Source organism: Stegodyphus dumicola, chromosome 1 (assembly GCF_044657685.1).
Source record: "Stegodyphus dumicola isolate Sdum_Otavi_A_Nest chromosome 1, ASM4465768v1".
In the NCBI taxonomy this organism is placed as follows: Eukaryota; Metazoa; Arthropoda; class Arachnida; order Araneae; family Eresidae; genus Stegodyphus; species Stegodyphus dumicola.
In genome coordinates, this window is record NC_140768.1 from 233,685,178 (window position 1) to 233,701,052 (window position 15,875).

At 36.1% G+C, this 15,875-nt stretch overlaps 1 protein-coding gene across 2 annotated transcripts in view; it reads left to right on the top strand.

Moving 5' to 3' along the window:
• The window catches only part of LOC118192277 (ribonuclease H2 subunit B), a 115,912-nt gene that overhangs the window by 17,221 nt on the left and 82,816 nt on the right, over window positions 1-15,875 (top strand). The window contains exon 3 of one of the 2 annotated variants that reach the window (XM_035363202.2): window positions 4,712-4,765. The exons of the other annotated variant lie outside the window; for it this stretch is intronic. Coding sequence (XP_035219093.1) covers window positions 4,712-4,765 — 54 coding nt within the window. The remainder of the gene's footprint in view (window positions 1-4,711; window positions 4,766-15,875) is intronic. 2 annotated transcript variants of the gene reach the window in all.

Consider the following 15,875-nt stretch of genomic DNA (forward strand, 5'->3'; position numbering starts at 1 on the left):
GCTTTTGGGTCTACGAAAGCCATAAATAAAACTTACAGTGTAGTAAAGTTAACATTGAGGAATAGGAACAATCCTAAGAAATATATTGAGATAGAAGCATTAGTTACTGAAATTATTACTGCCGCACCCATTGCATTTCCCGATATAAATATTCAAAATATTTTTGAGCAAAAGGGTTTAAATTTAGCTGAGGCATGCATGGATTCAGATGAAGGTATTCACATTTTAATAGGAGCAGATTATTTTTGGGACATCATTAAAGAGTCGAAAGTAGAAAAAATAACCAAAACGCTAAACTGCATACAAACTATTTTTGGCCTTACACTCCAGGGCATACAAAACAATCCTGAGGATAAAATTTGGGGAAACATATAGTATCAACAAACTTTTGCTTTGGCACCGATATGCAGATGCTATGGAATTTAGAATCATTAGGAATTACAGATTCTTATAAGTTATCAATTGCAGATGAGAATTTGATAAAACAATTTGAAGATAATTTGAGGTTTGTAGATGGAAGATACGAAACTTGTTTGTTATGGGGAATAAAGCCAACGGATTTAAAAAATAACTTTTGTCTCGCTAAAAAAAGACTTGAGGACTTAAAAAGCAATTTCGAAAATAATGAATGGTTGGCGAATGAATACAAAGACATAATTAAAGATCAGCAGAGTAAAGAATGTTCAAGAGATGCGAAGGAATATTTCATGCCACATAGAGCAGTTGTGAGAAGGATACTACTAAAGTTCACGTTGTTTTCAATTGTAGTTCGAAAGCGAAACTAAATCTCTCTTTGAATGATTATTTAGAGACTGGGCTGAATTTGAATCCCAATGTACTGGATGTTATTTTAAATTTTAGGAAATTCAAAATTGCATTTTGTGCTGACATAGAGAAAGCATTTTTGATGATTGGAATTTCAGAAGAGGATAGAAAATTTTTTAAATTCTTGTGGTTATCACAAAATAATGCATATGACACGTTTGCCATTTGGTTATAAGTCATCGCCATTTATTTTAAGTGCAACAATAAAAAAGCTCTTAAAACAGTACAGGAATAATAAACCCGAATGTGTTGAAATGTTAAACTCTTCACTGTATGTAGATGATTTATATTTTGGGGGAAATAGTATTGAAGAGTTTAAGCTGTCTTCTGAAGCTGTGTCGATTTTAAAGGATGCAAGTATGATTTTGCGAAAATTAAAAACTAATTCTGAGAAACGGAGGTCATTGTGGATGCAGAATGGACTTAGCCATGATACTTGTATTTCTGATTGTCAGTTGAAGGTTTTAGGCTTGAACTGGAACCCAGTAAATGATAAATTTTCTTTAGATGTAGCAAAATTAATGGATAGTTTAAAGAGTTTGAAGAGCACAAAGCGTTATGTCTGGCATGTTGCAGCAATGATTTTTGATAGAGTTGGTTTTGCAGCTCCATTTGTAGTTAGGATTAAGTGTTTGCTACAGGAAATTTGGGAACATGGTATTGGTTGGGATGAGAAATTGCCAGATGACCTTAAAATCAAGTGGACTAGCTGGTGTTCTGAGGTTAAATATCTGAAGGATATTTCAGTTCCGAGAAATTTATTTGTGTGTTGTGATAACTTAAATTAAAAAATGGAAATACACGTATTTTGCGATGCATCTCTTATAGCTTATGGTGCTGTAGCGTATTGTTGTTACTTAAATGATAAGGGTGACATTTCCGTGTCGTTTGTCATGTCGAAAAGCAGAGTAGCTCCTTTGAAGAAATTGACGTTGCCACGATTGGAACTAATGGCAGCAGTCATAGGAGCTAGAATAGGAAAGTATCTGGGAGAGGTTTTTAAGGATCTTATTGATAAATTTGTGTATTGGACTGATTCCTTAATTGTCTTGTTTTGGATAAAGGGTTCTGCGAAACAATGGAAATAGTTTGTCGGTAATAGAACGGTTGAAGTGCAGGAAAAATCAGATCCCAGGTCTTGGAATCATTGCAGTGGAAAGGAAACTTCTGCTGATTTCATTAGTAGGGGTGTACCAGCTCAGTGTTTGTTGGAAGGTGATCGTTGGTGGTATGGTCCACAATGGCTAGAAGGAAAAGATAGTTTTTTTCCTAAGCTTCCACTGAAGGATATCCCACTGGAAGTAGTAGAAACTGAGAGAAAGGGATGCTTTGTGCATACTACTGTGATTAAGAATTTTGTGATTGATGAACTGCTTCATAAATATTCTTCTTGGACAAAACTTTTACGAGTTGTAGCTTGGTGTCTCAGATTTATTGCCAATGTGAAACGATCATCAGTAACAAGAACAAAATCAAATTTTCTCCAGACTGGAGAGCTAGTCGTAGCACATTCTTGGGTAATCAATTCTGTGCAAATGCAAGAATTTAGTGAAGAAATCGATCATTTGAAAAGGAGAAAACCAGTGAGTCCCCGCAGTAAACTCAATATGTTGAATCCATTCTTAGATGATGAGGGTATTCTAAGAGTGAGAGGACGACTAAGAAATGCTAGCATCGCGCAGAATGTAAAATATCCAGTCATTCTACCTAAATCACACTATATTACAGAACTGATAATACGATATTATCACTATAAATATCTTCACGGAGGAGCACAAATGCTCCATTCAGAAATCAAGCAGAGGTACTGGATTATTAATGCACGAGCAGCTATTCGAAAGATCATTCGTAAATGTGTAACATGCTGTCGACACAGAAGTGAGTTGTCATATCAAGCAATGGGCGATCTTCCAGCATCCAGAGTGAATCCCGCAAGAGCTTTTTCGAAATGTAGTGGGGATTTTTCGGGTCCTTTTTTAAGTTAAATCGAGGAAAGGGCGGTGTTCGGACAGTGAAGATCTACGTTTGTGTTTTCGTATGTTTTAGTACTAAGGCAGTACATTTAGAACAAGTTGGAGACATGATGACAGATACCTTCATAGCAGCTCTAAAACGATTTATTGCTAGACATGGAAGACCAGAGGAAATGTATAGTGATTGCGGCACTAATTTTATACGTGCCAACAGACAACTGAAATCATATTGTTCTGACCAAAAGGTAGCTAGATACTTAATAGAGGAAGTGGAATTTCAATCCGCCTTCTGCGCCGCATTTTGGTGGACTGTGGGAAGCCGCATAAAGGCTATAAAATATCATATGAGAAGAGCAATTGGTTCTCAAGTTCTAACTTTTGAAGAATTTGCTACTTATCTAGCAGAAGTCGAGGCATGTCTGAACTCAAGACCATTAGTAGCAATTTCAAGTGATCCAGATGATTTTTCTGTGATTACACCGGGTCATTTTTTAATTGGAACATCATTAAAGGCTATTCCGGAACCAGATGTGTGCGACGAGACACTAACACTTTGCAATCGCTGGAAACTAGTTCAGCAAATGTCGCAGTCCTTCTGGAGGAAATGGTCTAAGGACTATTTGACTCAACTGCAAGTTCGCACAAAATGGCATCGTGCTTCAGCATATATTAAAGTAAATGACTTAGTAATCATTAAGGAAGATAACACACCTTCCTTAAAATGGAAACTGGGATGTATCACCGAAATTTACCCAGGTAATGATTATAGAGTTCGTGTTGTAAAAGTAAAAACTGCTGATGGTGAATTCAAGAGACCCATTCACAAACTGTGTGTGTTACCAATAGACAGTTAAGTATCGTGAAAAATTTTGAACTTTAACATAATATTCATCGCTATTCATTTAAATTCTCTATGTTTTAATGTTATTGTACATATTTATGTTATTAATTTTGTGTAATTCATTGTTTACATTTATATGTTGTTTAGGCTTAGTATTACTCATTTATAAGCAAGAACTATTTAATCTAGAAATTATATGTTTACTAAGAAAGTAATAATTTCATGTAAGAGGTAGTTTGATGTCCTGAACGGTCATCCGTGGGGAGTATGTTGAGATCTCCCATAGAGGGCGTTGTAGCACCCCTCAACTATGTGAGAAAAGTTTCGATTTCAGGGAGAGTTGGTGTGGGTTTTGAGAATGTAGTGTAAAGAGCTGTGTAACGCGTAATTGCTATGTAACTGTACTATGTAATATAATGTAATTAAATGTATTTATTTAAAATGTGGAGCAATTTTGAAGGAGTATACTTCACATCTGATACACCTGAAATTCGTTTGAGATTCAGAACAATTTCTTCCTCCTTCCATTTATTAATGTACAAAGAGATGGGAAGGTTTTAAATGATATCGGTTATAACACTTTCCAGCATATACAACAGCATTCCTAACAAAAAAGCTTCCATTAGCCTCTGAGTGAGCACCTATAATTTAAAAATAACCTAAAGTGTCACTTTTAACCTAAAGATAAGGAACCATGAAAGAATCCTTTTATAACAAGACTGTCTTAAAAAAAGATGAACTGATACACTGCACCTTAGGTTATTGTGTACTTTAGGAGAAGGGTAGAAACAGAGCATGTGATCACGGCCATTTGGACAGCTGTTGGTCATTTGAATGAAAGGCCATCTCAAGTGTTTTAGTTGTGAAAAAGTTAAATGCAGAATTTCTGCTTCGGTTGCAGAAGTGCAAATGAATATTATGCTGATTCTTTTTGTTTTAGTTCCCCTTATATTCTTACATCTTATTTAACTATCTGCTTTCTTTATGCATGTTTGTATTTCATCTTTGTCACTGAATAAACTTCCAAAAATGATGTTATTTCAAACACTTATTTTCAATTTTTTTTTTAAAGAGGAACATATCAAACAGAAGTTTTCTGTTTTGCGCTTGAAACATCCTAGAACGAGTAAGAAACTTTTTTTCTCTAATAATTATTTTAACCATTCATCTGTAGTGCGAGATTAAAAAGTGTTCCAGTGTTATATTAAACTATTTACTGTATTGGTTTTCCTGCATATTTCTGCAAGTTCTGACTTTACGTTTTTGGTTTTATATTTGTTTTGCATCAAAGATTTTTAATTTTACTGTATATAATTTTTCACTTATAGAACTACTTTCTTTTTTCATAGCAAATTAATTAAAATGTTTAATACTGCTAATTAAATAACAGTCCCCCACCTGTCTTCCCCTACTGCCACCAACACGAGAGGAGTTTCAGCGTTGCAAGTGTTTTGAATGCTCTCTTGCCTCACACATACTACAGCCAAAAGTCATTAATTCGGACACCCATAATCCGGACCTCGAAGCTACAAACTTTCTGCGCATGCGTCGCGTTAAAGCATGCGCGTAAGACCTTTACGGCCGCGAATATGTGCGTGCGCAAAATACGTTTACGAATGCGCATTTAATGTATAACGAACGGTATAAGCTAAGCTAAAATTATCTAATTCAGTTAATGTTGCAGATTGCGTTGTTCCTTCGAATTGGATTCGGCTTTTTTTTTTTTTTTTTTTCCAGACTGTTAGAGCAATTTTATAAAAGTAAGCTTGAGCTTTCGATTATGTCAAATAGAATTTCTGATATATATTTTTCTGAATTTCTGATATATAATAAAGGATCTACAAAGCGAAAGTATGTTTCGAAGTCCATTAAACAAAAAGTGGAATTGCTGCAAAAAATGGATAAAGGCATATCCTTTGTTTATCTAAACTTTGTTTATCTTTAACGCCGCGGCGCACAATGAATTGGAAGTTTGATCTATCAGCACTATCCTTATCTTCAAGGCAGATGTTTTTATTTTATTTGGCTTATAATTCCTTACTAAATGTAGTATTTCATCTCGATGTAATCTGTCTTTGATATGATTTAAATCAAATTCTTCATCATTATAATTCGCTTCCGATAGCGAAGAAAGTGACACAGGTTATTGAAAACGAAAAAATTTCGATTATCAAATTAGTCGGTATTCTCGACACAGCAATTATAGGACTTGAACAGCGGAACTTTGTAACTGAACAAGAAATTATGTCTGTTTATAGAATTAAAGAGAATGTATTATCACATAAAAAACGAAGCAACATAAACATTTTACATTGAAAGAAATGTTTAATAAAGTAAACAAATAAATATTAAGCTTTTTTTTTTTTTTTTTTTTTTTTTTTTTTTAAATTTTGATACCTTTTAGATTGTAATTGTTCTTCATTTCATAAATTACGGTTTCATAGTTTTAATTTTATAATTTCTGCATGTCATCTTACCAGATTTAAACTGATGATCTATAATCCGGAATCACCGAAGTCCCGACGAGTCCGGATTAACGACTTTTGACTGTATATGCTTACAAACATCCTACCATTCTCCGAGATTCAAACCTTGCCCCATGGGTGCAGCAGTCAGCATCACTAAACCACACTGTTGGCTGGGTGGCTGACAGGAGATCTACTGTAAATCTTAGGGTAGGGGATCAAAATTTATGAGTTAATATCTTTAACATTGTTTATGGTGTAAACTTGCAATATTTTGACATATGCCATGTTAACACAAAAGTAGTATGTTATTTCTGCAGGTATTTATATTATCTAACAAAACATTTTTATTAATTTTCATTATATTTTTTTTCTATGTATAGGACTATCCATTTTGAAATATTGTTACGAATTTGGTATTTAAAAAGCTAATGTTAGTTCAATTATAAATTAAATGGTTTTATTTCTCGCGCAGTGCAGCGCGTGATGAATATTAAAAGAAAGCTAAGCCGGAAAAATTAAAAATACAAGAGCGCGTGCGTTAAATAAATAAATATCTCTTTTTGATTTCGAGAAAGTACTGGAAAATTCTAGCGCGTGATTTTAAAATCTTATAAAAGGAAGAAAACATCTCAGTTTGTAGTAGTTGCTTAGTTTGTTGTTGTTTAGAAAACTGCCGTTGTTGATTATAGCGAATTCGCGGATTAGCGTTCTTTAGCTGAAGGCCTTGAGACAGAATATTGGTGACAAGAAACCGACCGTAAAGTGCTGGAACTGCGGTGCTGAAGGACACATCCGACGAAACTGCAAAACACCCCAGGGCACGGATGCTAAGACCGCTCCTAACGAACAGCAGGGAAACTAATTAGTGGCCATCTCGCGGGGCGGAGGTTGCCAGATCATGAAAGGCCCCAGTTTAAAGTGCTTCAGATTTCTGCAGTGAGAGGCGGCAGTAATGGACTTTTCATAATAGGACATATTAATGGAGTTCCCTGCAATATGACGATAGATACAGGAGCCAACGTTACCATCATCCGAAAAGATTTGGCTCAACAACTGGAAAGCAAACTTATCTGGACGCCGCCCTGCGTTACCCTACAGACTGTGTCCGGTGAGAAGATCAACATCGATGGAAAAGTAAATGTTAACATCACGTTTGGAAGTGCCGCTTACCATCACACGGCATATGTAGCAGAGATCACTGATTCTTGCATACTCGGATTGGACTTTCTAAGGAAATACAACTTTTCCTTGGACTTTAAAAATAACGAATTGCATTCTACATCTGAGGACATAGCGTTATTTGGAGTCAATGATGAAGTTAAATCTGTCCATAAAATCATAGCACAAGACAATATCACAATACCGGAAAGAACAGAAATTTTACTTCCTGGATCCATAGCCGAAAACAGAAATTTCCGCTACGGCATCATAGAATATCCCAATAACTGTAATAGCCCAAAAGGAGTACTAGTAGCCTCAACACTCGTCGACCTATCCAGAACGGTTATCCCGGTGAGAGTCGCCAATGTAACTGAGAAGGGGAGAATTATTAGGAAAGGTGAAGTGGTTGCAACATGTACTCCAGTAACCACCGTTGAAAGAAAGAGTAACATCCAAGAATCCGTGTCCTCAGAGAGAATTACATCGGAGTTATTGCAGAATGCGCAATTAAACGATAAAGAGAGGAATGCTGCCGATCGCGTCGTTAAAGATCTTCAAGTTGTTTTCTCCCGCTCGTCTTCTGTAGTGGGTCGAACTAGTTTGACACAACATAGAATAGATACCGGCAATCATCCCCCGATCAAGCAACATCCAAGACGTCTACCGTTTGCTAAACAGGAAGAGGTGCGAACACTGTTAAAAGATATGAAAGAAAGCGATGTCATCGAGCCTTCAGTAAGTCCATGGGCATCTCCCATCGTCCTAGTCAGAAAGAAAGACGGCTCAACAAGATTTTGCGTCGACTATCGCCGGTTGAATGAGGTTACGAAGAAAGACAGTTACCCTCTTCCTAGAATTGACGACATTCTAGACACTCTTTCTGGCAGCAAGTGGTTCTCAACACTTGATTTAAAGAGTGGGTATTGGCAGGTAGAAATACAGCCTGAAGACCGAGAAAAGACGGCATTTACTACGGGACAAGGGCTTTGGCAATTCAAGGTGATGCCGTTTGGACTGTGTAATGCGCCGGCAACATTCGAACGTCTTATGGAAACTGTTTTGAAAGGCCTTTCCTACGAAGCCTGCCTCATATACCTGGACGACATCATCATCGTCGGAAAGAGTTTTGAAGAACATTTAGAAAATCTTAGGAAGGTGCTTCAGAAACTGAAAGAAGCCAATCTGAAGCTGAGTCCCGCTAAATGCAAATTGTTCCAAAAGGAAGTGACTTACCTGGGACATGTCATCTCTGCAGAAGGTGTGCGCACGGATCCTGAAAAGGTATCAGCCGTTAAATCCTGGAAACGTCCCGAAAATGTCCATCAGCTGAGAAGCTTCCTAGGGCTTTGCACCTACTATAGGAGATTCGTGAAGGACTTTTCTTCCATCGCAAGACCCCTTCACAAGCTGACAGAGAGCAACCAAAAGTTCTTGTGGACAAAAGAATGCGACGATGCATTTAACAACTTAAAGGAGGCTTTAACATCTGCTCCAATCCTGACGTATCCTCAGCTTGACCGACCATTTATTCTCGACACCGACGCGAGTAATGAAAGTGTTGGTGCTGTTTGTCCCAAGAAATAGACGGCCAAGAACGTGTAGTGGCATACTGGAGCAAGTGCCTGTCTAAACCGGAGAGGAATTATTGTGTCACCAGGAAAGAGTTGCTCGCCATAGTCAAAGCTGTAGAACAGTTCCATCACTATCTATACGGCAGAAAATTCCTGCTCCGCACCGATCATGCATCATTGACCTGGCTTTTAAATTTCAAGAATCCTGAGGGTCAAATAGCCAGGTGGATACAGAGACTCCAAGAATATGACATCACTATCCGTCATCGTAAGGGATCATCACACGGAAACGCCGACGCCCTGTCTAGAAGACCTTGCCAAGAAAGCTGCCGATATTGTTCCAGGGTGGAAGCGAAATACGAGCTGCTGACTCCGGTCGCAAGACAAATTACAACATCAACATCGGCTGATCGAGAACCGTGGAGTGATGATGAAGTCAGGAAAGACCAGCTGGAAGACCGTGACATTAAACCCATAATTGATTTAATGGAGTCATCAAACAGAAAACCTACCTGGCAGTACATTTCTATCTGTAGTCCTACAACCAAACAATATTGGGCACTCTGGGATTCACTTCACATTCGAAACGGCGTCTTATACCGGAAATTCGAATCGGATGATGGGAAGACGTTCCGATGGCAACTTATACTTCCAAGATCCCGCATTCCTGATGTCCTTAAAGAGTTACATAGCACCCCTACTGGAGGTCACTTTGGAATAATGAAGACCTTGCAGAGAGTTCGTGAGCGTTTTTACTGGAATAATGCAAAGGATGACGTGCAAAAGTGGTGCCGATCTTGCGATGCCTGTGCAGGTCGGAAAGGACCGAGGAAACGCAGCCGAGGCAAGCTGCAACGTTACAACGTAGGGGCGCCTTTTGAACGTATCGCCTTTGACATCCTGGGACCTCTGCCACGAACTGCTGATGGCTACAAATACATACTCGTTGTCATTGATTACTTCACCAAGTGGCCTGAAGCTTATCCTATTCCTGATCAAGAGGCTGTCACAGTAACTGAGGTAATGATACAGCACTGGATTTCCAGGTTCGGAGTGCCTCTTCAGTTACATTCCGATCAGGGAAGGAACTTTGCCTCGGCAGTAATCAAAGAACTATGCAAACTACTCGGCATTGACAAAACTCAAACGACGCCATTGCATCCCCAGTCGGACGGCATGGTAGAGAGGTTCAATTGAACCATCCTTAATAACCTCTCATTAGTGGTTTCCAGAAACCAACAGGACTGGGACAAGAAATTACCACTCTTTTTACTGGCTTACCGCAGTGCTGTCCACGAGACTACCGGCTATTCTCCATCACAGATGCTCTTCGGTCGTGACCTTCGTCTGCCTTGTGATCTATTGTTTGGCCGCCCTCTGGATGCTCCTTCATCGTCTGAGGAATATATTCAAGATCTCCAGGCCCGGTTTGAAGTGATGCACAACTTTGCACGAGAGCGAGTCAACTTGGCGACGGAGAAGATGAAGACCCGCTACGACACAAGAGCTACTGAACATCAGTTCCACGAAGGAGACAAGGTGTGGTTGTGGAATCCGACTCGACGGAAAGGACTTTGTCCGAAATTACAGTCACCTTGGGATGGCCCGTATACAGTCCTAAAAAGGCTGAATGACGTCGTGGTTCGGATTCGTAAGTCTTCGAACTCTAAACCTAAAGTCGTTCATTACGACAGGTTAGCTCATTACTATGGCCATAGTACGTAATGTAAATAATTGTAAATAGTATCAGACCATGGTCCTTTTTGTTTATAAATGTGTATTTAGTATTTGATTTGTATTTAGTATTTGTTTTGTATTTAGTATTTGATTTGTTTAAGTTAGTTATTGCATTTATTGTTTATATTGTTTGATATTGTAATGTAATGTTTATGCCTCAGTTGCATTTATGCCACAGTTGTAAGTTTAGCTTCCTGTCCAGGGATTGTACTGCCCGGGACGTGCAGTCCTTGGGAAGGGGGCAGTGTTACGAATTTGGTATTTAAAAAGCTAATGTTAGTTCAATTATAAATTAAATGGTTTTATTTCTCGCGCAGTGCAGCGCGTAGCAAATATTAAAAGAAAGCTAAGCCGGAAAAATTAAAAATACAAGAGCGCGTGCGTTAAATAAATAAATATCTCTTTTTGATTTCGAGAAAGTGCTGGAAAATTCTAGCGCGTGATTTTAAAATCTTATAAAAGGAGGAAAACATCTCAGTTTGTAGTAGTTGCTTAGTTTGTTGTTGTTTAGAAAACTACTGTTGTTGATTGTAGCGAATTCGCGGATTAGCGTTCTTTAGCTGTTTTGAATTACGTTCTATTGGACATTTGAGTAGTTAAAAGAAAACTACTGTGAGATATTGTAATACTGCATGATAATTTGAGAAAATTTAAGCAATTTTGTTGTGATAATAATAAATTTTTGTTTATTTTTCATCGGACTTGTGCATTCATTTCATAACGAACCCGTACGCACACAACAATATTATTAGTGGATGTGAATATTCTACAAGATATCTGTCTAAAGCATTCAAGTTGAGTTCAGTGGATTTAGATTGAGTGTAGATGAACCCAAACTATTCAGGCAGTGTCTTAATTTTTCAAAGCATTTTAACAGATACAGTGTGATGGGGTAATAACAAAGAAGGGATGGGTTTATTCATAACTCATATTATTTGATCCACCTAAACCCATGGCAATTTTGTTAATACGGTAAGACCCCGCTTAACGCTGTTTCGTTTAGCGCTGTTTTGGTTTAGCGCTCTTTTATTTCAACCCGGGGATTCCACGAAATCGCTCGCAGCATATGGGGATTCCCCGAAATATTATGCCGCGATAGGTTTCAAATACATATCCGAAAGAGTGTACTTGTATTTCTTGTTTGGTGCGGTATTGTACAGACATATTTTGAAGGGGTAAATGTGGAAGATGTCGAAGAAATAATTCAAGAAGCAGCGGCTAGTCTTTCTAATGATGAGCTCAAGGAATTAACTGAACAAGAAGAAAACAAAAATGTTGACAGCAGTGATTCAGAAGAAGAGCAAAAAGAACTTTCGATGGCGTTTGTAAAAAGGAGTTTGTCTACCATAACTGAAATAATGGATCAATTCATTGAAAATGATCCGAATTTTGACAGGAGCTCAAAAGTAAGGCATGGTGTTAGAGATGCTCTATCCGTTTATGAAGAACTTTTAAGAGAACAACACAAAAGAAAAAGGCAAACAACATTAGATGCTTTTGTCACAAAAAGGCAGAACACTGAAAATGCGGAAGGCTAACTAAATATGACTGACTTAGAATTTTATTTGTTTTTTTAAGAATATTCGTTTTGTTATTTATATTTTGTTTTTATTTTTGCAAGAAATAATAATGTGGTATTAATTTGGGCTTTAAGAAATAAATGTTTGGTTTTATTTTTATTAAAAAAACATACTTTTTAAATTTAATACCTAACCAATTTCCTAGCCATCTTCCCCTAACCCCAATATTTACATGTAAAGATAGCCTCGTTTAGCGCTGTTTCGCATTACGCTCTACTTTGATAGAACGTATCCCCCGCGTTAAGCGGGGTCTTATTGTACTTTTTTCTTTGTCCAGTCTCATAAGGCATTCAATTTCATTTTTGTTTTCATTTTAGTTTTTCTTTTGCACTTGTTCAGTATTTTCACCTGCACATGAAACACAACATTTGTTAAGCCTGGTTATAAACTTGAGAAATTCTACTTTGAATGAACTAAAAGTTTTTGTTACAGTAAAGTATAGCCATAAATCTTCAGGCAAGTTTGCTAATGGCTAGCGATAGAAAGGAATGTGAGTGGTAATCAAGGACATTATATATAAGGACAAGTTATATGACTTTCTTCAGTCCCTTTGTTACTGAGAAGAGGAATGGGGTAGATTAGAATCTTTCCAAATTTGTAATCTAGTTCCAAGAAATGATGTCTAAAGGAAAAGAGACAAAAATTGCGAAATTATAATACCATAACAAATCTTTGCACAGAAAAGGAAAACGCACAGATATTTATATGTATAATATGTAGTTTAATTACTATTTTACAGTAATTGTAATACTATAGTAAATGTACTGTAAGCATTGTATACATAATATTAAAAATTATTATAGTCTAACTATTAATAAACCACTACATCATTTCAAAAATAATGTTGTGCTTGACCAGGAGAAATCTAGCGAGAGCACTGAGTTACACAAGATATTGAGTTACTGGGAGTCGAGCTAGCAAGACTCAACTTGCATATGGGACAGGAATATGTTACTATAGTTATATTCACTGGTTGTAGTTCTGGTTTCCATTATTTACAGTTTCATATTTCTATTAAGTGTAATGCCTTCTGATACAAGCATAAGCATCCCTTGCCTGTTATTTTGATTTGTTACAGTAATGCTTGCAAGCTGATTTTGTATGCCATCTTCTTGCAGATATTAGAATAATTATATTGTATATAAATTTATTATTATGTTTTATGTTGAGTTATTGTACACCATGAATTATTATGTATTCAAAATTATTGTTGAGGCATGTCCAGAATTGTTTTATCCTATGAAGCTACTGTCCTGTTTTTGTTTATTTTGTACTATTGAAAGTGGTGATGCCAGAGAAACTGAAAGTTATTAAAAGAATGCAATGTGTTGGTTGCTAGGCATTTAGTCTGCCTTTATGGAGTCATCAGACTGTAGTAAACCATGATATTGGACATGCACTGCTCTTATGCAATGCAGTTTACTGTCTGGTGTCAAGATCAGGTACCTTGAGGTTTATAGGATTATAAAATAATCATCAGTGGACATTGTTATTCATGGTCAACCACTGGTTCTTCAAATAACTCTACCTGTTATCTTGAAAACTATCCATATTTGTGATATGATGGTAGGAGCATGTTTTAACTCCCACTCATTACAGATCCTTACCTTCATCGCATTTACCTCAGCCACACTTTGTAAATCCTTACCTTCACGTTTTCAATTATTTAACCTTGTGTGAAGTTATTTAAATGTTTCTATTCTCCATTGCCTGCAATACAGGTCACAATTCAATTAAGAAATATGGACAAAACTCTTATGTTTCTATGATTTATGCAATCTAGCATCATTATTAATCCTTTGGCTGATCATCCCGCGATTTCCACAGGCAACTCAAATGTAGCAAAATTTGTTCATCACACGATTTCTGCAGGCATATGTTTTTCTTCCTTTATTGAGGAGCGAATCCCGTTTTTTCTCCGTTTAACCATTGAAATAAATTATATACAGTATTAGGCATTTAGTTTACATTTTGGCCAAAAAATATCGTTAGTTGTCCACTAAATTGCGGCATTTGAAGGCATGTGGTATTAGCACTCAAACTTCACTTTTTGCCGCTTTTTTCTTACAGAAATGGGTGCTAGAAAACGTTCAGCGATTATCTTAATTATTCAATTAAATTATTGAATTATTAATTAGATTAATAATTTGATTATTAATTAGATATATTGAATCTGCTGCAAAGATTGTGAAGTTGGACTTTGCCTTGAACCCTGTTTTGAACTCTTAACATACTAAACTGCATTTCCAAGCTATTTTTCCCTCAGCGCTTTATATTTTCTTAAATTTTATGCATTTTACTTTTTTATATTATGCAATAAATAGAAATTAACTGTAATTCGACTGAAATTTATTTTAAAAAGATTTTTTTTTGGGTGATAACATCTGAAATTGGTTTTTCTGGCTACTTAGTTTCTCATGATAAAAATCTATATAAAAAATATTTTCTAGAAAGAAAAAGTGCATTTTCCAATTCTCCAATATATATAGATTTAAAATATGAAAAAAAAAATTTTGGAAGAGATTTTGGTCCACAAATTGAGCTGTCAGAGGGTTAATGTCACAATTTCTAAATTTTTAAATGTATATCAGATTTCTGCTAAAGATCTATGATTATGCAAATTTTGAGATTTTAAGGTTTAAAAATAGAGTTGTTTCTTAAACTTTTATACACAGAATAGTTTAACTTTTATATGTGTAGAGCCATTGATGATAGCATATTAGTAAATATCTGTCTCTCAGGTTTAATCATGGATAACCACACTGGTACTAGTAGCAAATGAATAACATGACAATAATGAATGTGATTTTCTTTCTCCAAACCAGTTTCTTTCTTTTATGAATGGTTCATCTGTATCTGTCAATGCTAAACCTCCACAATATGTGTTTTTCATAAGTGATTTAAAATTTTACTGTATGGGAAATGAGCAATATCCAAAATTTGAAAAACCACAGACTTACATAATTATGAAATTGGAGAGGAGGTTAAGAATAAGCAAATAGTACAAGATTAAATGTATGGTTAACCGAAGTTAAGTATGATTTATGGTTTTCAAAAGCTAGTCAGATATTTTTCAGTTTGTTATCTTCAAAAATACAATGTTGCATTGTTAGCTAGTATTGCAATTAATAAATAAGTACCAAAGACTTATAAAATAAAAAAAGTTACATATTGTAAACGCATTATCTTTTACTGTAATATAGCGAAATATAAGGGCCATACTGCTGTAGTAGTAAAATAACTAATCTGAGTTAGCACTGGAGGTCTGAAATGACAGTTTTAAAACAATATATGGGGGGGGGTCTTCGGAATTTTATTATAAGATGAATAATTTTGGTGCAGACAGTTCAACTAAAATTAACATTGGATGATACCTTTAAAACATGCTTTATTATAAATAAATATTGCAGAATCTCACCTTTTTGGGAAGCATAAACTAACCTTAGAGTCAAGTTGAAGCTAAGCAACTTATAGCTGTGTTCAGTAAGAAGACGAACTTACAAAAAGGTGTAAAAGACCCTTTTATTTAACTCAATATTTTAATAGAAAGCATGTCTTGTGCTTACAAAACCACCCAACATTTATGGTTAATTCAAAAGTAATGAATTTCGAATTAATTTAGGTTAAGTCATAAGTTAGCCAAAGGCTACACAGAATGAATAACTTGGTAATTGATTCAAAATTATGCCACCGTGACAAACCACAATGTGAAGAATACG